Source organism: Pristis pectinata, chromosome 7 (genome assembly GCF_009764475.1).
Source record: "Pristis pectinata isolate sPriPec2 chromosome 7, sPriPec2.1.pri, whole genome shotgun sequence".
Lineage (NCBI taxonomy): Eukaryota > Metazoa > Chordata > Chondrichthyes > Rhinopristiformes > Pristidae > Pristis > Pristis pectinata.
The window spans coordinates 103,045,800-103,071,772 of record NC_067411.1 but is presented as its reverse complement, the minus strand read 5'-3'; the positions used below and the strand labels follow the sequence as shown (position 1 = coordinate 103,071,772).

Genomic DNA, 25,973 nt, shown 5'->3' with positions numbered 1-25,973 from the left:
CAAAGAGAAAAGTCCTAGCTCACTCAACCTACCCATAAGACATGCTCTTGAATCCAGGCAGCATCCTGGTAAATCTCCTCTGCACCCTCTCTAAAGCTTCGACCTTCTTAACAACCCTATTGACCTGCACGGCAACCTTGAGGAATCTATGGATGTGGACACCAAGATCCCTCTGTTCCTCTACACTGCTAAAGTGTCCTGCCAGTAACCTTGTATTTTGCATTCAAATTCAATCTTCCAAAGTGTATCATTAAACACTTTTCCAGGTTGAACTCCATCTGCCACTTCTCAGCCCAGCTCTGCATCCTATCAATGTCCTGTTGCAACCTACAGCAACCTTCTACACTGTACACAACACCCCCAACCTTCGTGTCATCAGCACATTTACTAACCCACCCTTCCACATCCAAGTCATTTATAAAAATCACAAAGAGCAGGGGTCCCAGAACAGATCCTTGCAGATCCCTGAGGCACAGCATTGGTCACTGACCTCCAGGCAGAATAAGCTCCATCTACCACCACCCTCTGTCTTCTATGGGCAAGCCAATTCTGAATCCACACAGCCAAGTTTCCCTGGATCATCCCATGCCTCCTGACTTTCTGAATAAGCCTTCCATGAGGAACTTTATCAAACGCCTTACTAAAATCCATGTACATCACATCCACTGCTCGACCTTCATCAATGTGCTTTGTCACATCCTCAAAGAATTCAGTCAGGCTCGTGAGGCACGACCTGCTCCTCTCAAAGCCATGCTGACTGTCCCTAATCAGCCTATGCTTCTCCAAATGCCCATAAATCCTATCTCTAAGAATCTTCTCCAGTAATTTGCCCTCCATTGAAGTAAGACTCACTGGTCTGTAATTCCCAGGGTTATCCCTACTCCCTTTCTTCAACAAAAGAACAACATTTGCCACTCTCCAATCATCTGTCACTACTCCTGTGACCAGCGAGGATGCAAAGATCATCGCCAAAGGCACAGCAATCTCTTCCCTCACTTCCCATAATAACCTTGGATATATCCCATCCGGCTGCAGTGACTTATCTATCCTAATGTTTTGCAAAAGTTCTAGCACATCCTCTTTCCTCACGTCGACATGCCCCAGCGTATCAGCCTGTCGTACGCCATCCTCACAAACGTCAGGGTCTCTCTCACTGGTGAATACTGAAGCAAAGTATTCATTAAGGACCTCCACTACCTCTTCCAACTCCAGATACATGTTTCCTCTTTTATCCCTGATTGGTCCTACCCTCACTCTAGTCATCCTCCTATTCTTCACATATGTGTAGAATGCCTTGTGGTTTTCCTTGATCCTACTCACCAAGGACTTCTCATGCCCCCTTCTAGCCCTCCTAAGTCTATTCTTAAGCTCCTACCAGCCTACCTTGTAACTCTCCAGGGCCCTGTCTAATCCTTGCTTTCTAAACCTTAGGAAAGCTTCTTTCTTCCTCTTGACGATATTCTACATCTCTTGTCAACCATGGTTCTTTACCCTGCCTCAATGGGACAAACCTATCCAGAACCCCATGCAAGTATTCCTTAAACATCCTCCACGTTTCCGCTATGCACTTCCCCAAGAACATCTGTTCCCACTTTACGCTCTCAAGTTTCTGCCTGATAGCATCATAATTCCCCCTCTCCCAATTAAATACTTTCCCATATTGTCTGCTCCTATCCCTCTCCAAGTCTATGGTAAAAGTCAGGGAGTTATGGGCTCTGTCTCCAAAATGCTCTCCCACCAAGAAATCTGAAACCTGATCAGGCTACAGAGCAAGTGCAGTGCAGGTGGACAGTAAGGTCATAACAAGGTAGATTGTGAGGTCAAGAGTCCATCTTATCGTACTAAGGAACCATTCAATAGTCTTATAACAGTGGGATAGAAGCTGTCCATGAGCCTGGTGGTACGTGCTTTCATTGCTTTTGTATCTTCTGCCTGATGAGAGGGGGGAGAAGAGAGAATGTCCAGGGTGGGTGGGGTCTTTGATTATGCTGGCTGCTTCACTGAATTATGAACAACAATTCAAGGCTGCTAGCCTAATAGTCCATTAACAACTGCTGTGATTTGCTGCCTAAGAGTGAAATGATGCTAGTCTTTGAAAATGCAATGCACACAAGACCTTGCTCAGCTTATCAATATTGCCACTACAGTGGAGTCAGAGTAATACAGCACGGAAACAGGCCCTTTGGCCCAACTGGTCCATGCCGACTACTTTGGTGTCATCAGCAAACTTGCTAATTGTGCCATGTACGTTCATATCCAAATCATTTACATAAATAATGAACAACAGAGGTCCAACATTAACCCCTGTGGCACCCCACTAGTCACAGGCCTCCAGTCAGAGAATTGACCTTCAACCATCTCTCTCTGCTTCCCATCATTGAGCAAATTCTGAATCCACCTCGCTTGCTCCCCACGAATCCCATGCGACCTAACCTTCCAGATCAGCCTGCCATGCGGGACCTTGTCAAAGGCTTTACTAAAGTCCATATAGACAACGTCCACTGCCCTACCTTCATCTATCCCCTTAGTAACCCCCTCGAAAAACCCCAAAAGATTTGTCAGATGTGACCTCCCATGCACAAAACCATGCTGACCATTTCTGATCAGGCCCTGACTATCGAAGTGATTAATTAAATTTAACCTATTCTCACTCATCTGCAAAAAGAATGAATAGTTCACTTAAGGACATTTAATCCAAGATCAAGGATGGGTAATGCTTGGAGATAGACCAATGTGAATACACTGCTCACTCTTTTTTTTTAGTAGTAGAGAGTCAGGGACCTTCAAGGTTCTATTACTAAACAAGTAATATATAAACCAAGATAAAAATCTGTGGAAATTAGGCCAACTCTCAATATAAGAGCTCATGAAATTAAATTTGATTCATCCACTTGCAACTGAATAACATTTGGCATTCTAAGCCCAAACTCCTTGATCAACAGGGTCCTAAGATAGCTTTTGTTACAAGTTAGGATGTGGAATATATGGTGGGATGGGGATGGCAGAGCAGAGTTGCAATCTTGCTTAACCTGCTGTTATAAAAGCCAGTACTATTGAAAGATAAAATGCCTCAGCAAGCCAGTACTTGGGGTGATTCGATATGCACGTGCAGTGTGAAAGTTGCCAGCGTTCTGTGCTTAGAGTCATGGTTGCACGTAAGCTTTCCTGACTATTAGTTGGAGAGATTGTGACAGAGAGCCAGAGCTTGTCCTTTCTAGAGAAACAAATCACACATCCTAGAGGCGTTGAATCTCGGAGACATGCAGCAGGGAAACTCCCTTCATCCCAGCTCATCCAAGCCAACCAAGGTGCCTACCTCGGTTTGTCCCATTTGTCTGCGTTTGGCTTGTATCCTTCCAATATTTTTCTATCCATGAACCTGTCCAAATGTCTTTTAAATGTAGTTGTACCTCTTCCTCTGGCAGCTCGTTCCTCGTACCACCCTCAGTGGAAAAAGTTCCCCTTCTAGTCCCCTTTAAATCTTTCTCCTCTTGCCTTAAACCCATGCCTTGAGACTCCCCTACCCTGGGAAAAGGAGCATGGCTATTCACCTTTCCTATGCCCCTCATGATTATATACACCTCTATAAGCTCACCCCTCAACCTCCTACACCCCAGGGAAAAGAGCCCCAGCTTTTCCAGTATCATTTTATAAATGAGTTGGATGAGGATGTGGAAGGGTGGGTTAGTAAGTTTGCTGATGATACAAAGGTTGGTGGTGTTGTGGATAGTGTAGAAGGTTGCTGTAGATTACAACAGGATATTGATAGGATGCAGAGCTGGCCTGAGAAGTGGCAGATGGAGTTCAACCTGGAAAAGTGTGAAGTGAGCACTTTGGAAGATCAAATCTGAAGGCAGAATACAAGGTTAATGGTAGGACTCTTAGCAGTGTGGAGGAACAGAAGGATCTTGAGGTCTACGTCCATAGATCCCCTAAGGTTGCCACCCAGGTTATTAGGGTTGTTAAGAAGGCATATGGTGTGTTGGCCTTCATTAGTCGGGGTAGTGAGTTCAAGAGCCACGAGGTAATGTTGCAGCTCTGTAGAACTCTGGTTAGACCACACTTGGAGTATTGTGTTCCGTTCTGGTGGCCTCATTATAGGAAGGATGTGGAAGCTTTAGAGAGGGTGCAGAGGAGATTTACCAGGATGCTGCCTGGATTAGAGAGCACATCTTATGAGGACAGGTTGAGCGAGCTAGGGCTTTTCTATTTGGAGCGAAGGAGGATGAGAGGTGACTTGATAGAGGTGTACAAGATGATAAGAGGCATAGATCGAGTGGACAGTCAGAGACTTTTTCCCAGGACGACAATGGCTAACACGAGGGGACATAATTTTAAGGTGATTGGAGGAAGGTAGAGGCAGAGAGTGGTGGGTCCGTGGAACGCACTGCTCGCAGAGGTGGTGGGGGCAGATACATTAGGGACATTTAAGAGACTCTTGGATAGAAAAATGGAGAGGTATGTGGGAGGGAAGGGTTAGATAGATCTTAGAGCAGGATAAAATGTCAGCACAACATTGTGGGCTGAAGAGCCTGTACTGTGCTGTAGTGTTCTATCTACTTACAACTTAAGCCCTCCAGTCCCAGTGACATCTCCTGGTCACCTCTTCAAAAAAAAACTCAATTAAATTTGTAAGGCATGATTTCTCATACACAAAACCATGCTGAGTGTGTCTAATCAGTCCTTGCCTTTCCAAATGCAGGTAGATCCTGTCTCTCAGAATCCCCTCTAGTAACTTTCCTGCCACTAATGTAAGACTCACTGGCCTGTAGTTCCCTGGCTTGTCCTTGCAGACCTTAACTAAAGGGTCAACATTAGCCACATAATCTTCTGGTACCTCACCCCTGGCTAACGATGATGCAAATATCTCTGCCAGGGCCCCAACAATTCCTTCCTTACCTTCCCACAATAGGATTGCACTTGGTCAGGTCCAGGGATTTGTCCGTGTTTATGTGATTAAAGACCACCAGCACCTCCTCTTCTGGAGTGTAGGATACTTTTTGTATGGATTCTCAGCCAACTTGGCCTGACGGTTCCTACATTAGTCCTGGGTATGTGCATATGGACCAACTAAAAACGAAAGTTCAATGGAACGTAATTATGAAATTCAGTGGTTAGTACCTGGAGAGAGTAGTCCCCATTTCAGATGATTCAACCACTTCGATGAGATCCATCTCTGCCCCATCCTGCCCCCATACCTTCTGCAACAAAACTCCTGCCCTACTGGTCGCTGTCAGGCGCAGCCAACAACTGTGTACTTCTGACGGTTTCTCTTTTGATTTTAGGTTTTATGACTTATTTGTTTGAACCAATGACAGTAGAAAGTACTCTGAAGTCAGTCAAAAAGTACTTTCAAAGGAATCAAAAGAAAGTGGTGATTTAACCAGATAACTGAGTAGAAGCTGAATGTATTTGGGGTTTCCTTTATTATCCAATAATAATATGAGCATTTTTTTTGACTAGTAAGCTGAGTAGGTTCTCTGAAGAGTCCTCTTGGATGTCAATCAATGGAACAACCTTAAAGAACTTGGAAATTTTACAAAACCAGGTAAGAGGAAGGAGCCAAATGAAATAGTGTGTTGCATTTTTGTACTTATTCACTGTTTGGGACCTGTGCATTGCTGGCAACACCAACATTTATTGCCCATCCCCAGTCACCCCAGGGGATGTGATGGTGAGCTGCCTTTCTGCAGCACTGCAGTCGGTCTGGGGAAGGCACTCCTACAGTTCTGTTGGGTTGGGAGTTGCAGGATATTAGACCCAGTGAAGGGGAAAGACAGGTGATATATTTCCACGTCAGGATGGAGGGGAACCTGCTGCCCATTTTGGTGGGTAGGGAGTAACAGTTTTAGAGGTGCTGTTGGAGTAGTCAAGGTGAGTAAAGCCTGTATATTTTGTAGATGGCAGAAATTGCAGGCACTGTGTGCCACTAGTGTAGAGGATGGACGCTTGGGGTGGTTAATGGGGTGTCAGTCGAGCAGGTTGATTTGCCTATGGCAGCGTCGAGCTTCTTGCGAGTTCTTGGAGCTGTATTCACCCAGGAAAGTGGCAATTATCTGCTGAGAAACTTCCCTTTTCTGGTTCTGCCTATCTCCTACCAGCCTCTATCCCTCCCCTCCCTCGTTCTGCTCTATCTTCCCCCTCCGTCTGGATACAGGGTCTCAACCTGAAATGTCGACCTGCACCTTTTGCCTCCACAGATGCTGGTTTACCTGCTGGGTTCTCCCAGTGTTCTGTTTTTTGTTCCATCATGCTCCTGACTTGTGTTTCGTGGATCACAACTGTCTTCCTTTGGAGTGTTTTCTCCTTGATAACCACTGGCTTCAGTTTTACCAGGGCTCCTTAACGTCAGCTCAGTCAAGTGCTGCCTGAATATCAAGACAGTCACCCTCCCCTCACCTCTGGAGCTTGATTCCAGACCTTATCACAGCCTTGGCCCAGACATGGATGGAGAAGCCAAGTGGTCTGATGAAACCCAATCAGGCCATTGGTAGGCAGGTTAATGGTGAGAAAGTACATTTTGTGCACTTGACATTTTCCACAAGTTTAAGTGATTTAAATGCTCTGGTAGCTTGCAGGTTGTCAGTGGATGGATTGTTCCACAGGTTTTGTCTTTTCCTTTCCCATACCTTTGTCATCCTAAACTTGGTCGATCTCTTCTGTTGTTTGTAGCCATTTCAGATTGGAATAGTGGTCCCTTTGGCCGTTGATTGTGTAGACTTCCCCACAGGTTCAAACGTTCTAGTTGTTTAGATCTATGAATGGAAAGGAGAGTAACTACAGAATAATTTGTCTTGTAGTTCTTCCGAGTATTTCTAACAGAGTGAAATGTTAAACTAACTGTTTATTACTTAAAAGAAAAATGGATGCATTTCCAAAAGTAGCCTTTTTATGTGATATTTACTGGTAAAATGAAAGGCAAAAACAAAGTATCTGGCATTTAAGATGCTGAACCTTATAAATCAAGTCCTACTACTAATGTGTTTTTTGTGTTCCTGTTTTAAAGAAGGGAAGTGATAAAATGGCTTTCGAAACCTTTGATATGTAGTAATAGATACATTGAATTAGATGAAAGTTGGATTTAATTTTGTCAGTGGGCTTGTGTTTTTTATATTTTTATTGCCCAATCACAAACTGAAATTTGCATTTCTCTTTCTCTACTTCCTCCCTTCCTTGTCTCCCCAGTTTTCTACTCTCATTTTTTCCAAGTGTTCCTACTTGGGTTATGACTCTGTGGGCATCAGTGTCCCCAAGTGATGTAAAGACCCTGATATTTGGTATTGGGAAGCTTGGCAATATTGAAGACTCTCACAGGGGTTAGCAATTGGCAGACTGGCCAGACTTTTCCACTAGCAAATACTCTGGAAGTTATTGTAGCATCCCAACTGCTGGCATAATGTCTCAATTAATTTGGCACAGATGGAGGATCAAACCTGGAAAGATTCTGTTCTGTTTATCTCGGCTACTAAACAGGACAGAGTCCCTGGCCAACTGGTGAAGCCTGATTTTTGAACCATTACTATTTATATAAAATGTATTCTTTTAATCTTCAGGCTTGAATTTCTATGACAGTGTTTAGAAGACTTTGTTTTTCAATAATACATCGTAAATTCAAAACTGTGCTGTTGATGCAACAGCTTGCCCTCTTTTAGCTCAATGATAAGACTTCAAAGGCACTTTGACTCGAAAGATCTTTGCGTTGCATGTGAGAGGTGCTGTTACAACTGCCAGTATTCTTTTCTGTAATAATCTCAAAGCAGGAAAAATATTTACAAGAATTACCCTCATAAAAAAAATAATAGTTTGTATCTAATTTCCTCATTCTTGGCAGACCACTGGCACAACGAAAGCTAGTCTATTTTGGGTCCTTGATCGTACCCAGAATTCTTTTGGAAGACGGTTACTGAGGAAATGGGTGTCACAGCCCTTAATAAAAGCAAGGTGAGTTTCACTGTGCTCATTTGGAGTTGTGCTGAAGCTAATGTGTTTAATTTACTGCAATAAAAGTTTAGCCGAAGAATAAATTACAGTGGTGCCGAGCAGGTCTTTGACTACCTGGGACTGATGTTGGGAATTGTGATCAACCTGCAATCTTTTCGAAGGATTTCTATGAAAGATTAATGAGTACAGCTGGATTGGTAATTTTGGGGATTAGTGCCGTTGTATGTGGAGATGATTAAATTACAGATTAACGTCTTAACCTTTTCAAAGCGTAACATTTTGCTCCAACATGTATTCCATATCTGATTTTAACTGTGAGTGTGTAACAACTGGATGGTGGGGTTTTGGCAGGTTTTTTACATGGATGATTGCACAAGGGCCCTTTTGTTTATATTATTTGTGTTAAGCCCAATTCCTTTTTGTCTTGTGTGTCACAGTCCAGCAATTCATTTCATTAGCGATTCAATGATATTGTCATTACCAGTGTTCTCTAGCAGATGAGGCAATCACAGGAGAGGCTCTTCAGTATTTCTCTATTTTTATGTCATTGTCCACATGATCTTTGACAAAGGTTAGTATCAATAGGAGCTTGCTGCTGTTTTATAATTCATTGCAAGTGCAGAATGAGCTGAGATTATAGTGGATTACAAGGTAAGATATTTATTCATTAGTCACATGTACATTGAAGCACACAGTGAAATGCGTCTTTTTGCGTTACTGAGAATGTGCTGGGGGCAGCCCGCGAGTGTCGCCACTCTTCCAGCACCAACATAGCATGCCCACAACTTGCTAACCCGTACATCTTTGGAATGTGGGAGGAAACCAGAGCACCTGGAGGAAACCCACGCAGACACGGGGAGAACGTACAAACTCCTGACAGACAGCGGCTGGAATCGAACCCACGTCACTGGCGCTGTAATAGCAAGAACTGATCACTGGTCATGCCTATCATTTCAACCAGGGCTTTGTGATGAGAAATGGCAGTAGTTAGAACATAGAACAGCACAGTATAGGTCCTTCGTCCCACGATGTTGTGCCAACCTTATCCTGATAAACCTTATCCCCATTCTATCTATCCCCCTCTCTACTTCAACTCCCATAACCCTCTATTTTTCTTTCATCCATGTGCCTATCTAAGTCTTTTAAATGTCCCTATTGTATCAGCCTCTACAACCACCCCTGGCAGTGCATTCCAGGCACCCACCACTCTGTGTTTTTAAAAAAAAACCTACTTCTGACATCTTCCCTAAACTTTCCTCCACTCACCTTAAACTGATGTCCTCTGATATTGGATATTGCTGCCCTGGGGAAAAGGTGCTGGCTGTCCACTCTGTCTATCCCTTTCATAACCTTGTACACCTCTATCAAGTCGCCTCTCATCCTCTGTCACTCCAAAGAGAAAAGCCCTAGCTTGCTCAAACTTTCCTCATGGGACATATTCTCTAATCCAGGCAGCATCCTGGTAAATCTCCTCTACACCCTCTGTAAAGCTTCCACATCCTTCCTACAATGAGGTGACCAGAACTGTACACAATACTCCAAGTGTGGTCTAACCAGAGTTCTATAGAGCTGCAACATTACCTCACTGCTCTTGAACTCAGTCCCCCGACTAATGAAGGCCAACACACCGTACGCCGCCTTAACCACCCTATCAACTTGCGTGGCAACTTTGAGGGATCTATGGACTTGGACCCCAAGATCCCTCTGTTCCAGCACAGTGCTCAGAATCCTGCCATTGACCTTGTACTCTGCCTTCAAGTTCAATCTTCCAAAGTGCATCACTTCACACTTTTCCGGATTGAACTCCATCTGCCACTTCTCTGCCCAACTCTGCATCCTGTCTATATCCTGTTGTAACCTACAACAACCTTCTACACAATCCACAAACCCTCCAACCTTTGTGTCATCTTTAAACTTACTAACCCATCCCTCTATTTCCTCATCCAAGTCATTTATCATGTGACAATAATATTCCAGTTCAATAGGATAACCTCGCATTCCATTATACTACAGTGTGTATAGGCCCAATCTGCTGAGCTGCTCAGTCTGGTCAGGCAGCATGCAAGGAAGGAGATGGACAGTCGATGTTTCTGAAGAAATGTCCTGAAGAAGGGTCTCGCCCCAAAACATCGACATCCGTTTCCCTCTATAGATGCTGCCTGACCCGCTGAGTTCCTCCAACATTTTGTGTGTTGTTCCAGATTTTTAGCATCCGCGGTCTCTCTTGCGTCTGCATTAGACTGCTCAGTCGGTCTTCATTCATCAACTCGTTCAATCTAGGAATCAACACAGTGGAATTTTTTTTACAGTTAGTCTGATATTGGTCTGATACTTCACTGTGTGAAACTAGCTCAGGACAGAATAAGCATTTGCTGCACGAACAATAATAAACAAATCTACATCATATTTTCTGGATAATTGCAAGTAAATATTTCAATTTCCTGAGTACTTTCAGTGTATTGCCTTGTATATTTACATTGAATGAACAATTGCATCAATAACAAGATGAATTCAATCATAAGTGTTCACATCCAAGATAAGATCTTTATTAGTCACATGTACATTGAAACACACAGTGAAATGCATCTTTTGCGTAGAGTGTTCTGGGGTCAGTATTGGTTTAGGTTCTTACTTTTCTCTGATGCCTTCATTTCAGGCCCTGTTTAAACTTCTGCCAAAGTATCTTATAAATGTCACAATTTGTATCATCATGTTCAAATAACTGGACTTTTGCTCAATGCTGATTCATTTTTAAAAATATTTTAGAACAAATTATTTGATGTGCCAGCTGCCTTATTTCCTAGTACATCTAAATTTGAAATCTAAAACTGGTGGTGATCCACCAGTCAGAACATCCTTGTATTTTATAATCAGAAGTTATTATTGCCTTTCTTCAATGCTCTTATTTCCAGTGAAATTAATGCACGCTTGGATGCTGTCACTGAAATCCTATCATCGGATTCCATCGTCCTGGCAAAGACCCAAAGCCTGCTGTCTAAGCTCCCTGATCTGGAGAGAGGAATCTGTAGTATTTATCACAAAAAGGTACGTGTGCACATTGAGTGTAAGCCAGATCTCTGTTCATCCCAGTTCATCCTTGAGTGTTTATCTCTGGTAAATTATGGGGAAGAAGCAGAAAATCATCTTTGTGTACAAGTATCTGTGAGTGCATGTAAAAACAAAAGGATTTCTATTTGCATTCAGGCCTTTGGGATGTCAGAAAACTTTTTTATTTGCTGACATTGTTGTAGTGTGAGAATCAATATGCTCACAGCACCTCTACAGACAGCAAAATGATAATGATCAGAGACTATTTTTGACAATTTTAGTTGAGAAGTGAATGTCAGTCAGGACACTGAGAACAATTCTTTGCCTTTGTTCTCTTAGAAGCACTCACATTTTTTTGAGGGGGGGAGGTTTGTACTTTTACTGGAAATCAGGTTAGGTAAAAGTGCTGATTTTTGCATGATCTTGATTTGTACGTTATGATTAAAGGGATTTTGGGATTGTTTAGGAATCACAAGTTTGATGTGACTGTTACTGACTGACCTGCTTTTTGCCATTTTGCCGTGAATAAATTTTCTCTCAGAATTGCATAAAAATGAATAACAGCTCAGATACACGGGCCTGTTATCCGACACTTCAGAGATGTTTGTGGTAGATATTCATGATCAAAATAATAATATCAGTAAATCAGCTGATTTTGTAATTTTCAGCACAGTACCTAATCCACAAAATTATACCTTCATGCTGCAAAATCTTTTGTTCTTTATTCCTGTGGACAGCAGCACATCTCAAATCAGGAATACATGAAACTAGGAAACAACTTTCTTCATACAAAATTAATCAAAGTTAATAAAAGATGAAATTTTTTTTGCATTGTGTAAAAGTGAAATTATGCAAAGCAGTTTCATCCTCATTGATCTGTCTACAATCCAGTATGTAAACCAATGCCACTCGAAAATAAGTATGAAGCTTTTTGTTTCCTGAAATTTGTGTGGTGCAGCGTAAGATTAGTTGTCAGTATACTCTTTGATTTGACAGTATAAAACTGAATGGGATTATTACTACCTCAATGGTGGTTTATCCGATGGATCCAAAATTCTGGTCAGAACCAGAGCAGTCTTGAAATTGCACAGGAATATCTAACTATTGCTTCAATATTAGCAAACCTCGATGTGCATGAGCAACTGCTTATTAAATGCAGTTGCTGCCTGTTTGTTTGGGTGTGAATTTGCAGCAAATCCAGTGTTATGTATTTGTATAACATGGATTCCATGTGAAATTTGCTCATCGAAAGATTGAAAGTTGCTTAAGTGAAGAGGCATACTTGTGCCCTTGCCTTTCATTTGCACCAATGTTTTATCTTAATAATACTACACACAAGGACAAAGACATTTCATTCCTTGACATAGAGGTTTATCAAATATTGTGAGCGTAAGGATTTTGACAGTATTTTCCTGTTACTAAACGACCTTTTGGGTGACTGAGGAATAGCTAACAACAACCAAAGCTCGTCTGTTTTTCTGTCTTATCTGCAGGAGGTAGGGGTTCTGTTACTTGTTCAGCAAATGGGAAGTCGACCAGGCGTCCCACTTTTAGACCATTTTGGAAAAATTTTCATGTGGACACATTAGCTGCAGAGAGATTAGGATCAACTGTGCTGCCCCACCACTGACTTTATTGCATACCAACAGTAACTGTGTTGGTGCACGTGAAGAATGGAGAAGGTTCGGGGTTGAGCAGCAACCATTGAGTTGTACATCAGAGTCCCAGCAGAAGAAACCAGTGGCAAAGAAAAAAAGTGGAAGGGAGCTGTCCCTTTAAATTTAAATTGTTCAGATGATGCCTGAAGTGCTGAGGAAATAGCATAAATGCCAGTGTCTACCATGTCTCATCGAGTATCATTTGGTTTGTCGATGGGAAGGTTGTGGGTTTAAGACTCATTTAAGCACAAGAAGTAATCAGAACAAAAGTAAGCCATGCAGCCATTGATCTGCTCTACTCCCTATACACACATGACTGTGTGGCCAGATTCTGCTCTAAATCCATCTACAAGTTTGCAGATGATACCACTGTTGTAGGCCGTATCTCAAACAGCGATGAGTCAGAGTACAGGAAGGAGATAGAGAGCTTAGTGACATGGTGTCATTGCAACAACCTTTCCCTCAATGTCAACAAAACAAAAGAGCTGGTCATTGACTTCAGGAAAGGGGGTGGCGTACATGCACCTGTCTACATCAGTGGTGCTGAGGTTGAGAGCTTCAAGTTCCTAGGAGTGAACATTACCAACAGCCCGTCCTGGTCAAATCATGTAGATGCCACGGCCAAGAAAGCTCACCAGTGCCTTTCAGTGATGACAGAATGAGATGAGAGACTCTCTACGGGCTGAAGGAGGAAGATTTTTCTGTTGTGGATTAGACTTTTTGCATCATTCGCTATGAATCTACTTGCAATACAAATTGACCTTTTTTTTTGAATCTGACGTTCTTTTCCTTTTGAATAAAGGCAGTCCCATGCCATGCCATCCAGATATTTGGTATCTAACCCAGTCATTGGAAATGTAAAAAGCTGCAGATGCTGCAAATCTGAAATACAAACACAAAGTACTGGAGGTAGTCAGCAGGAGTAGCAGTTGTACAGAGAGGATACTTCAGACTGATGATCAAGGGTAATTGACCTGAAATATTAACTCAATTTTTCTGTCCACAGACACTGCCCGACTCGCCGAGTGTCTCCATCACTTTGTTTTTACTGCAGCTATCTCAATGGTTGTCGAAGTCCCTAACCAATAACTACTTGTATTTTAGTGCTCCACGTGGGAGTTCTACCAGTTGGTCCGTACTTTATCCAACTTGGAGGTGGGTTTCCAGGCATTGCTTCCAGCCGCTGAGTCTCAGTTAAGTTCATCCCTTCTGCGTGATATTCTGTTGGAGCTGCCACAACTGCTGAATCCTGTGCATCACTACTTGAAGATTCTAGATGAAAATGCGGCCAGGTATGTTTAACCAGAAAAATACATATTTGTAATTTAGTCCTTGCAATCTTGATGCTGAATTCGGCAGTTTCTTTGTGAATACAGAGGGAAATGCCATTTTCATTTACACTTTAATCTTCTGTGGGGAGAAACTGGGGCTCATTATTTCTGCTTTCTACATAGTAAATGGGGATAAAAATTGATGAGTTTTACAGGTCTCTAATTAAAGACCCAGTAAAAGGCTAGCTTCCAGCTTGCACATCCATTTCTGTCAAATATCTGACGGGGAGAGGACGAGATGGGGAGACAAGCCAATGCACCCTCTGCCGCATTTTCAGTACAGTTTCGATTAGACTGTAAGGGCTTCTATGGGTGCATAAAAAGGGCAAATTTTGGTCCCTTAAAAACAAAGTCATATGCACAGAAACAGGCCCTTCGGCCCAACTGGTCCATGCCAACCAAGATTCCCATCTAAGCTAGTCCCATTTGCCCACAAAGCCCATCCATGTACCTGTCCAAGAACCTTTCAAATATTTTTAATGTACCTGCCTCAACCACTTCCTCTGGCAGCTCGTTCCACTTACTGCTCACCCTCTGGGTGAAAAAGTTGCTCCTCCGGTTCCTATTAAATCTCTCCCCTCTCACCTTAAACCTATGCCCTCTAGTTCTTGATTCCCCAACCCTGGGAAAAAAGACAGTGTGCATTGACCCTATCTATGCCTCTTTTATTTTATACACCTCTACAAGATCACCCCTCATTCTCCTATGCTCCATTTGGGGAGCAAAAAAAAAGTCCAAACCTCCTCAATCTCTCTCCATAACTCAGTCCCGAGTCCTAGCAGCATCCTCGTAAATCTTCTCTGTTCTCTTTCCAGCTTAATGGCATCTTTCCTACAGCACAGTGACCAGAACTGAACACAATACTTCAAATGCAGCTTTACCCATGTCTTGTATAACTGCAACATAACATCCCAACTTCTGTACTCAGTGCCCTGACTGATGAAGGTCAGTGTGCCAAAAGCCGCCTTCGTTGCACTGTCTACCTGCGAGGCCACTTTCAGGGAACAATGTACTTGTACTCATAGGTCCCTCTGTTCTGCAACACTCCTCAGGGCCCTACAGTTCACTGTGGAAGTCCTACCCTTATTTGTCTTCCCAAAAGGCAACACCTCACACTTATATGAATTAAACTCCATTTGCTGTTCCTCGATCCACTTACCCAACTGATCAAGATCCCTCTGAAAACAAACAAGTGAGTTTATAATGGGAAATTAGGAAGCCAAGTGTTAAAAGTTTTAAATAAATACTTTGCGTCCATCTTCATGGAAGACTACACAGAAAACTTCCCAGAAATAATAGCAAGGGTCTAGTGCAAATGACGGAATAAAAGTAATAAGTATTAATAAAGAAATACTTCTGGAGATGTTAACCAATAAATCCTAATACCTGATGATCTATATTCCAGAGCTTTGAAAGAGGTAGCTAAGGAGATACTAAACACTCCGGTTATCATCTTCCAAAGTTCTATAAATTCTGGGATAGTTGCTGCAGATTGGAGAGTAGCAAACTTGACTCCACTGTTTAAGAGGGAAAGAGGAAATGGGAACTACCAAACTAACCTCAGCAGTAGGGAAAATGTTGAAATCTCTGGTAAAGAATGTGGTATCCAGACACTTAGAAGATAATAATAGAGTCAACATGGTTTATGGAGGGAAATCATGTTTACCTAATCAAGCAGAGTTCTTTGAGGAGCTACCTAGTGCATTAGATCGGGAATCCAGTGGATGTGAGGTATTTGGATTTTCAGAAGGCCCCACACAGGAGGTTGGGGAGCAGGTTAAAGCAGGTGGATAATATACTGGTATGGATTGATTATTGGTCATCAGACAGAAAAGGGAGTAGGGATAAATGGGTCCTCCTTGTGTTGTTTATTGGCTTATCGTATGGTGATTGGTGCTTGGGTGAAAACAAACTGCTGGAGGAACTCAGTGGGTCAGGCAGCATCTGTGGAGAGAAATAGACCTGACATTTCAAGTCAAGGCCCTTCACCTAATGCCTGGGTCCCAGTTGTTCACTACCTATATCGACAGTTTGGCTAAGGAGCTCACATATCATGGTTCAACATTTGCTGATTAAGTGGGAATGTGGGTAGTGATGAGGTTACATGGAGGCTTCAAGGGGATAGAGAGAAGCCAGGAGAATGAGTTGGCAGCAACATGGCAGATGGAGTACAATGTGGAAATGTAGTTATTCAGCAAGAAAAAAAATCTCTTAAACGATGCAAGATTGAAAAGTGTTGATATTCGAAGGAACCTGGATTCCCTTGCATGCAAGGGATTGGAAGGATAAGTGTGCAAGGTGGGAAATTGGTGTTTGAGGTAGAGGATAAGTCATGATCTTACTGAATGCTCAAGCAAGTTTGATGGGTCAAATGGCTGAGTTTGATGTGTCCCTTGGATTATGAATAAAGCATATTGAGCGTGTCTTCAGCTTGGTTTTACAGGCTGCTCCGGTCATTTGTTCCCTCTTGCAGTTGCCTTGCTTCCTCTCGACAAATACTCCAGCGCTCTCCTCCCTAATTCATCTTGTTGCCGTCCCATCAAAACCGTCTGGGTTTTGGAGGGCAGTTGCAAAAGTTTGGCACCTTTGTTTTTACTTTGTTCTATGAAACACTGCAATTTTCTAATTTAAAAAAAAAGTAATATAACGATGCAAAATGAATTTCTGCAGATGATCATAAATGTGAAATCTTGCAGTCAGAGTACACTTGACACCCGTAATTGCATGGGTTGATTTCATCGTTTCATTGCCAGCGATAAAACATGAAAACTGGCAGAAATGTTTCCACTTGGACAGTTTTCTGTAGAAACGCACTGATTGTCGGGGCTGCCCTTCTACATCAGATGGAAGTTTGCTAGCTTGCTTTATTTTCTTTTCCTCCCCACCCACACAATCTCTTGATTGGTTTTCCAAAATAGTCCTGGCTCATTTTTATTAAAATAATAGCCAGAAGCATTAATCTCACTGCCACATTTGGCCCCAAATAACTTTGAATTGGCAGAGAACCAGCAGGCAAACCCACAAAAACAAATGAAAATAAAGTGATGTAATTATAATGAAATTTGAAATGAGATTTTTAGCCATCAGGATGTGCAGTTTTGTTAATTGTTAAAAATTTGGAAAGTTTTCTTCTTTTTGTTTTGAGCAGTGACTTCTGTAAACATGAGAATTCTGTAAATCGGCATGTAGTGTAGCGGTTAGTGTAACGCTAACACAGCGCCAGCGACCCGGGTTCAATTCCAGCTGCTGTCTGTAAGGAGTTTGTACATTCTCCCCGTGTCTGCATGGGTTTCCTCCGGGTGCTCCGGTTTCCTCCCACATTCTAAAGATGTATGGGTTAGGAAGTTGTGGGCATGCTATGTTGGCGCCGGAAGCGTGGTGACACTTGCGGGCTGCCCCCAGAACACTCTACGCAAAAGATTCATTTCACTGTGTGTTTCGATGTACATGTGACTAATAAAGAAATTTTATCTTATTTGAAATCGTTGCAGGTCGGGTGATAAGACGCAGCTCTTCAGGGACCTCACTGACTTCCCTGTAATTCAGCAGCGGAAGCAGGAGATTCAGGGGGTGCTTTCCCAACTGCAGCAGCATCGCAGGGAAGTTCGCCTGATACTGAACAGACCATCTTTAGATTACGTTACCGTTTCCGGACAAGAGGTAAATTGGTCTTAATGATGAAAAAAAGATGATGCAGATTCTTCCCCCGCCTCCACTGTTTATGGCACTGCGCTGTTGAAAAATTGATCATGTAGAACTTTCAACCTAATACAACTTTAGGCAGATAATGCAACTTCGAGATAATGATGCGATGGGCAATCAGTTTCAGCTTTCTTGCATCACTTTAGCAACAAAGAAATTTTAAAAATTCTCTCTGTCATCATTAACTGTGGTTTAGATATTTTTGTTGATCTTTTATACTCTGTGTCACTTGGCAAATAACATGAATTACATCCCAGCATTTAAGGTCAGTGAGACTTCTAGATTGTGTTACAGAAACTTTGTTGTGTTTTAGTTACTGCAAAGTATGTCTGTAATATATTCAGAGAGAGGTCAGGATGTTTTGCCATGAGAAATTTGTCTCCTAGTATGGAGACGATTAATGCACAGACGTCCTTGTTTTGTTTGGAGGAAGTTGCAATAGTTGAAGTGCAAGTCCTGATAGGAAAGGAGTTGTATTGGAATTTGTACACGGGGATTTTTGATCCTGTACTTCTCAAATAACTCCGAACAAACTTGAAAGATGTAAATTTAATCAGCTTTAGCTGACTTCAAGACTAGACAAGAATTATTATATGATATTATATCTGTTCTTGCTACGTTCCTTTAAACAATGTCTCTTTGCTAATTAAAAAGATAATTAACTTCAAGTCAAGTTGAGTCTATTGTCATATGAACAAGTACATGTAATCGAAGGTGCAAAACTTACAGCAGCATCACAGGTACACAACATTAGAGGCACAACACTCAGAAGAAAAACATAAACAGAAATTGTACTTAAGTCATACAAGAATTGTAGGAGAAAGAATACAATTAGAACCAAAAAATAAACAAAATCCATTGCAGTGCAAAATGGTCACATTGTTACCATATTGACGTAGTGATTAGGGTTGTGCTCGTTGGTTCAACAACCGAATGGTTGAAGGGAGGTAGCTGTTCTTGAACCTGGTGGTGTGGGACTTCAGGCTTCTGTACCTCCTGCCCGATGGCAGCGGTGAGAAGATGGCACGGCCCAGATGGTGGGGATCTTTGGTGATAGATGCTGTTTTTTTGAGGCAGCACCTCCTGTAGATACTCCCAATGGTGGGGAGGGATGTGCCTGTGATGTATTGGGCAGAGTCCACTACTCTCTGCAGCTTCTTGCGTTCCTGAACATTTGAATTGCCATACCGGACCGTGATGCAACCAGTCAGGATACTTTCAACAGTACATCCAGAGAAGTTTGTAAGACATGACGAATCTCCTTAACAAGCTGAAAGTAGAGACATTGGCATGCCTGCCTTGTGATTGCATCTACGTGTTGTTAACAGGCTAGGTTAATAATCTAGCCTTGAGCAGACAACACTGTAGTGTTGTATCAAACAATGCACAAAATTTATTAAGTCAGCAAACGTAAACATATTGGGCTTATTTAGAACACTGATCGAGTGGAATATGAGAGGTAAAGTTTGAATTGGCTGAAGAACTTTCTCCCATGTTCCTGCCTGAGCCACTGAGCATTTCCAGCATATTTTTATTTTTAATAATACACCGTATTGTATTTGTATGTTAAGACCATCACTCGTATCATTATGAAGAAATCATTTGTTTAGATTCTCTTGAGGGTTGTAAAGGGTTACATCATTTATTTGTGGGAGAGAATGTTCTCGGATGTTTACCTGCTACTTTATTCCCCCAGTCTACAAGCTGGTTAATTTTCCTGCTTTTTCTATTAAAATCTGTGGGAATTAGGCAAGGAATTCAGCATGTATTAATTGAGTATTTTGTACTAACTACTTATGGTAGGTTTGATAATAAATTCATTATAACATCACCAAACATCAAGCTTGTCACCAGACTCCGAGGCCTAGGACTCAACACCTCCCTCTGTAACTGGATCCTTGACTCTCTAACCAACAGACTGCAATCAGTGAGGATAGGCAGCAATACCTCTGGCACGATTATTCTCAACACTGGTGCCCCACAAGGCTGTGTCCTCAGCCCTCTACTCCCTATACACTCATGGCTGTGTGGCCAGATTCTGCTCTAACTCCATCTACAAGTTTGCAGATGATACCACCGTTGTAGGCCATATCTCAAACAGTGATGAATCGGAGTACAGGAAGGAGATAGAAAGCTTAGTGGAATGGTGTCATGACAACAACCTTTCCCTCAATGTCAACAAAACAAAAGAGCTGGTCATTGACTTCAGGAAAGGAGGTGGTGCTGTCTACATCAATGGTGCTGAGGTTGAGAGCTTCAAGTTCCTAGGAGCGAACATCACCAACAGCCTGTCCTGGTCAAATCAAGTAGATGCCATGGCCGAGAAAGCTCACCAGTGCCTCTACTTCCTCAGGAGGCTAAAGAAACTTGGCATGTCCCCTTTGACTCCCACCAACTTTTACTGATGCACCATTAGAAAACATCCTATCTGGATGTATCACAGCTTGCTACAGCAACTGCTCTGCCCAGGACCGCAAGAAGCTGCAGAAAGTTGTGGACACAGCCCAGCACATCAGGGACACCAGCCTCCCCTCCTTGGACTCTATCTTTACCTCTTGTTGTCTTGGTGAAGCAGCCAGCATAATCAAAGACCCCACCCACCCGGGACATTCTCTCTTCTCTCCTCTTCCATCGGGTAGAAGATACAGGAGCTTGAGGGCACGTACCACCAGACTTAAGGACAGCTTCTACCCTACTATGATAAGACTATTGAATTGTTCCCTTATACAATGAGATGGACGCTGACCTCACGACCTACCTTGTTGTGACCTTGCACCTTATTGCACTGCACTTTCTCTGTAGTTGTGACACTTTACTCTGTACTGTTACTGTTTTCACCTGTACTGCCTCAATGCACTCTGTACTAACTCAATGTAACTGCACTGTGTAATGAATTGACCTGTATGATCGGTTTGTAAGACAAGTTTTTCACTGTACCTCGGTACAAGTGACAATAATATACCAATATGTTCACAAGTTGTAATTTGTTTGGGGTATGGACACTGCTGGATTTTTAGCATTTATTGTCTGCCCCTGGTTGCCCTTAGAGTGAGGAGCCTGTTAAGAATCAACCACATTGGTGGTTTGGAATTGTATGTGGCCCAGACTAGATAACTATGGTAGATTTCTTTCCCTGAAGACCATTGGTGAATGACATGGGTTCTTTCTGACAATCCAGTAGTTTTTTTGTTGCTGTTACCAAGGTTAAATTTGCAATTAAAAAAAAATCTAAATTTCCCAGCTGCCTTGGTTGGATTTGGACTTGTTCTCGAGATCAGTGATCCAAAAGTCCAGCTGCTTGTCTCATGACTTGAGCACAACATGACTGTATTTCCAAAGATTAATGATATAGGTTCATATTGTTTGTGAGTATGAACAAGCTTTACTGGGATTATGAGGAGCTTGCTATTCTCGGGCTTAAGCTGAATGAAGCCAAATGTTTATATCCAAATTGAACTGCCCTGACCAGAAAGACTTCACATCTGGAAGTGTAATTTACTTCTCAGTGATGGGTTTTTGAAAATGGATTTCATTCCCAATAGTATGCAGTGCGAATGAATGTTCATTCTATGTGGTTTCTATTATATGATACAAAGAAAAGGGATCATTCAAATATTTATCTCTGTTAATAAAAATTCAATTTCCTCCCTTTTTGTTGAAACATAACATCGAACAGTACAGCTGAGGAACGGGCCTTCAACCCACCATGTCTGTGCTGATCATGTTGCCAATTTTAACTAATCCCATCTGCCTGTGTGTGGCCTCTCCCTCCATTCCCTGCCTGTTCATGTGTCTGTCTAAATGACCCTTACCTGTAGCTACTGTATCTGCTTCCACCACCTCTCCTGGCAGTGCGTTCCAGGCACCCACCACTCTCTTGTGTTTAAAGAAAATACTTGCCCTGCACATCTCCTTTAAACTCATCCCCCCTCACCTTAAATCTGTGCCCTCTAGTACTTGACATTTCCAACTTAGGGAAAAGACTCTGTCTATCTTATCTCTGCCTCTCATTATTTTATAAACTTCTATCAGGTCACCCCTCAGCCTCTGAAGCTGCAGAGAAAACAATCTAAGTTTGTCCAACTTCTCCTTGTAGCTAATACTCTCCAATCCCGGCAATGTCCGGGTAAGCCTCTTCTGCACCCTCTCCAAAGCCTTCCTGTCATGGGGTGACCAGATCTGCGCACAATACTCCAAATGTAACCTAACCTACGTTTCATACAGCTGTAACATGATTTCCCGACTTTTATACTCAGCACCCAAACTGATGAAGGCAAGTCTGCCTTCTGCCTCCTTTACCACCCTATTCAGGAAGCTATGAACTTGTACCCCAAGATCCCCTGTACACCAATAATCCTTGGGGTCAAAACCTCACACTTGTATTGGTTTATTATTATCACATGTACTGAGGTAAGTGAAAAACTTATCTTGCATACTGTTCATACAGAGTGCATTGAGGGTAAAAACAATAACAGAATACAGAGTAAAGTGTCACAGCTACAAGGAAGTGCATTGAAGGTAGACAATAAGGTGCAAGGTCATAAAAGGTAGATCATGAGGTCAAGAGTCCATCTCATCGTATAAGGGAACTGTTCAGTAGTCTTATCACCATGGGGTAGAAGCTGTCCTTGAGCCTGGTGGTACGTGCCCTCAGGCTCCTGTATCTTCTGCCTGATGGGAGAGGATAGAAGAGAGAATGTCCTGGGTGGGTGGCCTGGATTCTCCATCTGCCATTTCTTTGCTCATTTTTCCAGCTGATCCACATCCTGCTGAATCCTTTGACAACCTTCCTCACTCTCCACAACTCTGCTAATGTTTGTGTCATTTACAAACTTGCTAATCAGCCCTCCTACATTTTTGTCCAAATCATATCACAAACATCAGAGGTCCCATCACTGATCCCTGTGGAACACCACTGGTCACAGAGCTCCAGTCAGAATAACACCCTTCCACCACCACGCTCTGACTTCTATGCCTAAGCCAATTTTGAATCCAATCTACCAAGTCACCATGGATCCCATTGAATTAATCTTTTGGATCAGCCTATCATGAGGATCCTTGTCGAAGCTTTACTGAAGCCCACGTAGACAACATCCACTGTTGTACCTTATCAATTATCTTCGTCATCTTCTCAAAAAAACTCAATGAAGTTTGTAAGCCATGCTGACTATCCCTAATATGTCCATGCATTTCCAGATGTGAATAGGTCCTGCCCCTAACAATCTTCTCCGCTGATGTAAGGCTCACCGGCCTATAATTTGCTGAACCGTTGCTGGAGGACAGTATCATGGATGTCAGCATCCTTTGGCATACTTGTCCAAGTAAATTTTGGTAGAGAACATTTGCATCCTTTTGTTTTTACTGAGCCCTCTCCTATGTGTGTATTTTTTTATACTCTCAGTGATCTGGGATGCCAACCTTGAATAAGAACATAAGAAATAGAGGCAGGAGTGTGCCACGTCTGATCTTTTACCTCCGAGCCAGATTCCTATACTGACCCGAAGTACTTTGACTCTCTTAATACCAAAACTCTATCGATCTCTGTCATGGATATACTTAGAGACCAAGTCTCCACAGCCCTCTTCAGCAGATTAACTATCCTCTCAATGATGAATTGTCTTTTCATCTCATTTCCTGAGAGGCAGGTTGGTAATTAGAGGAGTGATTAAGCAGTCTGATCCTATACTCCCTGGAGTTTAGAAGAATGGGAGATGATCTCATTGAAACAAAAGAATACTTCCCACAGAGTTGACAGGCAAATGGCTGACCTCTTATTTTGAGACTGTGGCCCTTGGTGGTCCAGTAGAAGCACCATAGCTGATTTACCCTGTCAAGCTTTGTAAAACTCTCATTTGTTTCAGTGAGATCCCCTGTCATTCTTCTAAATTCTAGAGATTACAGGCCCAATCTGCTTAATCTCTCCTCTAACAACAACCCTGTCCTCTCAGGAAACAAGCTGATGACCTTTTGCAAACCTGTTGTTGCACTTGCTGAGAGGGGGAGACCAGACCTGTACACAACACTTCAGGTGTGATCTCAGTGGGGTCAGTATAGTTTCAGTAAGGTATCTCCCTCTGTGCTGGATTCCTCTTGCATTGAGGGCCAATCTAATATTTGCTTTACCAGCTGCTTGCTGTACCCACGTGTTAACTTTCTGTGATTTGTGTGGAGGACACCCAAATCTCTCTGAACACTAACACCTTTCAATTTTTTTGTCATTAAAACAATACTGTGCTTTTCAATTCCCCCTCCCAAAGCGGATGATTTCACATTTTTCCACATTACGTTTCTTTACCTTGTCTCATGCATTCAACTAGCACCGTCTATATCCTCTCGCTGCTTCTTTGCATCCTTATCATAATTTGCACAGCTGTACATCATCAGCAGACTTGGATGTATTACATTCAGTCTCCTGATCCTTATCATTGAAATGAAATGTGAACATCTGGATTCCTGGGGTAACCCACTAGTCACAGCCTTCCAACCGGAAAATGAGCAGCTTACTCTTTGTGTTTTCTATCCATCGACCAATAACCCAAGTTCCAAATCTAATTTTGTGGAATAGGTAGAATTAGGGATAATATAATCTTAAGTGACACCTTATTGAAGACTATCAGAAGCTCCAGATAAACCACATCCACCAGCTCCCCGTGACCTGTTCTGCTACTTAGGACCACAAAGTAATCTAACAGATTTGCCAGCATGATTCCCCCTTTCAGAGATCCACATTGACCCTGCCCAGTACTGTCACTGTTTTCTCAGTGCCCTGTTATCATAGACTCATGGTGTCATACAGCACAGAAACAGGCCCTTCAGCCCACCATATCCATGCCGACCATCAAGTACCCATCTGGACCAATATCATTGACCAGCATTCGGCCCATGGCGTTCTCTGCCTTGGCAACTCAGGTGCTCACCTAGGTTTTTCCTAATGCTGTGAGAGTACCTGGCCCATGTGATCCAGATCACAACCACCCTTTAGGTGAAAAAAAAAATGTCCTCAGATCCTCTCCAATCCATTTCTGCCTCACCTTAAACCTGTGCTCTTTGGCTTTAATGGGAAACAGTTTCTCACTCTTTGCCGTTCCTATGCTGCTCACAACCTTGTCTGTCTCTGTCATTTTCTCCCTCACCCACCCTTCTCCACACCAAGGAAAACAAACTATCCAGTCGCTTCTCATAACTGAAACATTCCGTCTCAGGCAACATTACCAAGAAATCTCCTCTGTACCCTCTCCAGTGCAATCTACATCCTTACTATAGTGTGGCGACCAGAACTGCACAGAGTGCACCCGCTGTGGCCTCACCAAAGTTTCATAATGTTGTACCATGACTTCCCTGCTCTTATATTAAATGCCCTGGCCACTAAAGACCAGTGATCTTGTATGCTGCCTTCACTACCTTACCTACTTGTGCTGCAGGCTTTATGGGATTTATGGACTTGTACACTAAGTGTCCCTCTGTTCCCTAATGCTCCCAAGGGCACTACCATTCATAGTGTATGTTCCCCCAAAGTGCAACACCTCACAGTTTACTGCAATTAAATTCCGTCTGCCATTTCTCCACTTAACAGCTGATCAATATCATTCTGTAACACCAGACTGTCCTCTTCACGATCAACAACACCAACAACTTGTGTTGCGGACTTACTAATCATACCTCCTACATTCATATGCATTCACTTCCTTCATCAGGGTGTCCAGCATTCTCCCAAATACTAATGTCAGGACAACTGGTCTATAATCCCCATTATTTTTTTCTCCTCTTTTCCTAAATAATGGGGTTACTTTTGCTACTTTCTACTCTCTGGAATTTCAGAAGCTACCAACACATTCACTATATTCATTGCCACCTTTTCTCAGAACTTGGGAATACAGGTTATTGGGTCCTGGGAGTATGTTTTTCTCTTTTTCCTCATCCCTAGTCCAGCCACGTTGAAGTCAGTTATAGCACGATATGTCTGCCTTGCTAGGTTCAGCAGACTCAGGAACTGAAACTGGGACTTCCTTCATCATGTAGCGTAATGATACCATCCTCCACTTTCTCCATTTAGTGACGTATTTTTGATGGTCCTGCCACTGCCCGCTCTCATTGTCCCCTCTCAATTATTCCTCCTGTTCTTACAGCAGCTACTTTAAATGTGCCCTTCAATGTTGGGTGTATAAATCTGAAAATCAAAGAACTGCAGATGCTGGAAATAAAAACAGAAAATGCTGGAAATGTTCAACACATCAGTCAGCATCAGCGGAAAGAAAAACACAGGTCTTCAACTTGAGAGATTAACTTTGTCAGA

The 25,973-nt window shown here is 42.5% G+C and overlaps 1 protein-coding gene across 1 annotated transcript in view; it reads left to right on the top strand.

Annotated features, from left to right (window-relative positions):
* Positions 1–25,973, top strand: part of msh3 (mutS homolog 3 (E. coli)) — a 209,193-nt gene that overhangs the window by 45,627 nt on the left and 137,593 nt on the right. The window contains 5 exon segments of the mRNA XM_052019597.1: positions 5,464–5,548; positions 7,832–7,941; positions 10,854–10,986; positions 13,752–13,939; positions 17,470–17,638. Of these exon segments, the coding sequence (XP_051875557.1) occupies positions 5,464–5,548; positions 7,832–7,941; positions 10,854–10,986; positions 13,752–13,939; positions 17,470–17,638 (685 nt within the window).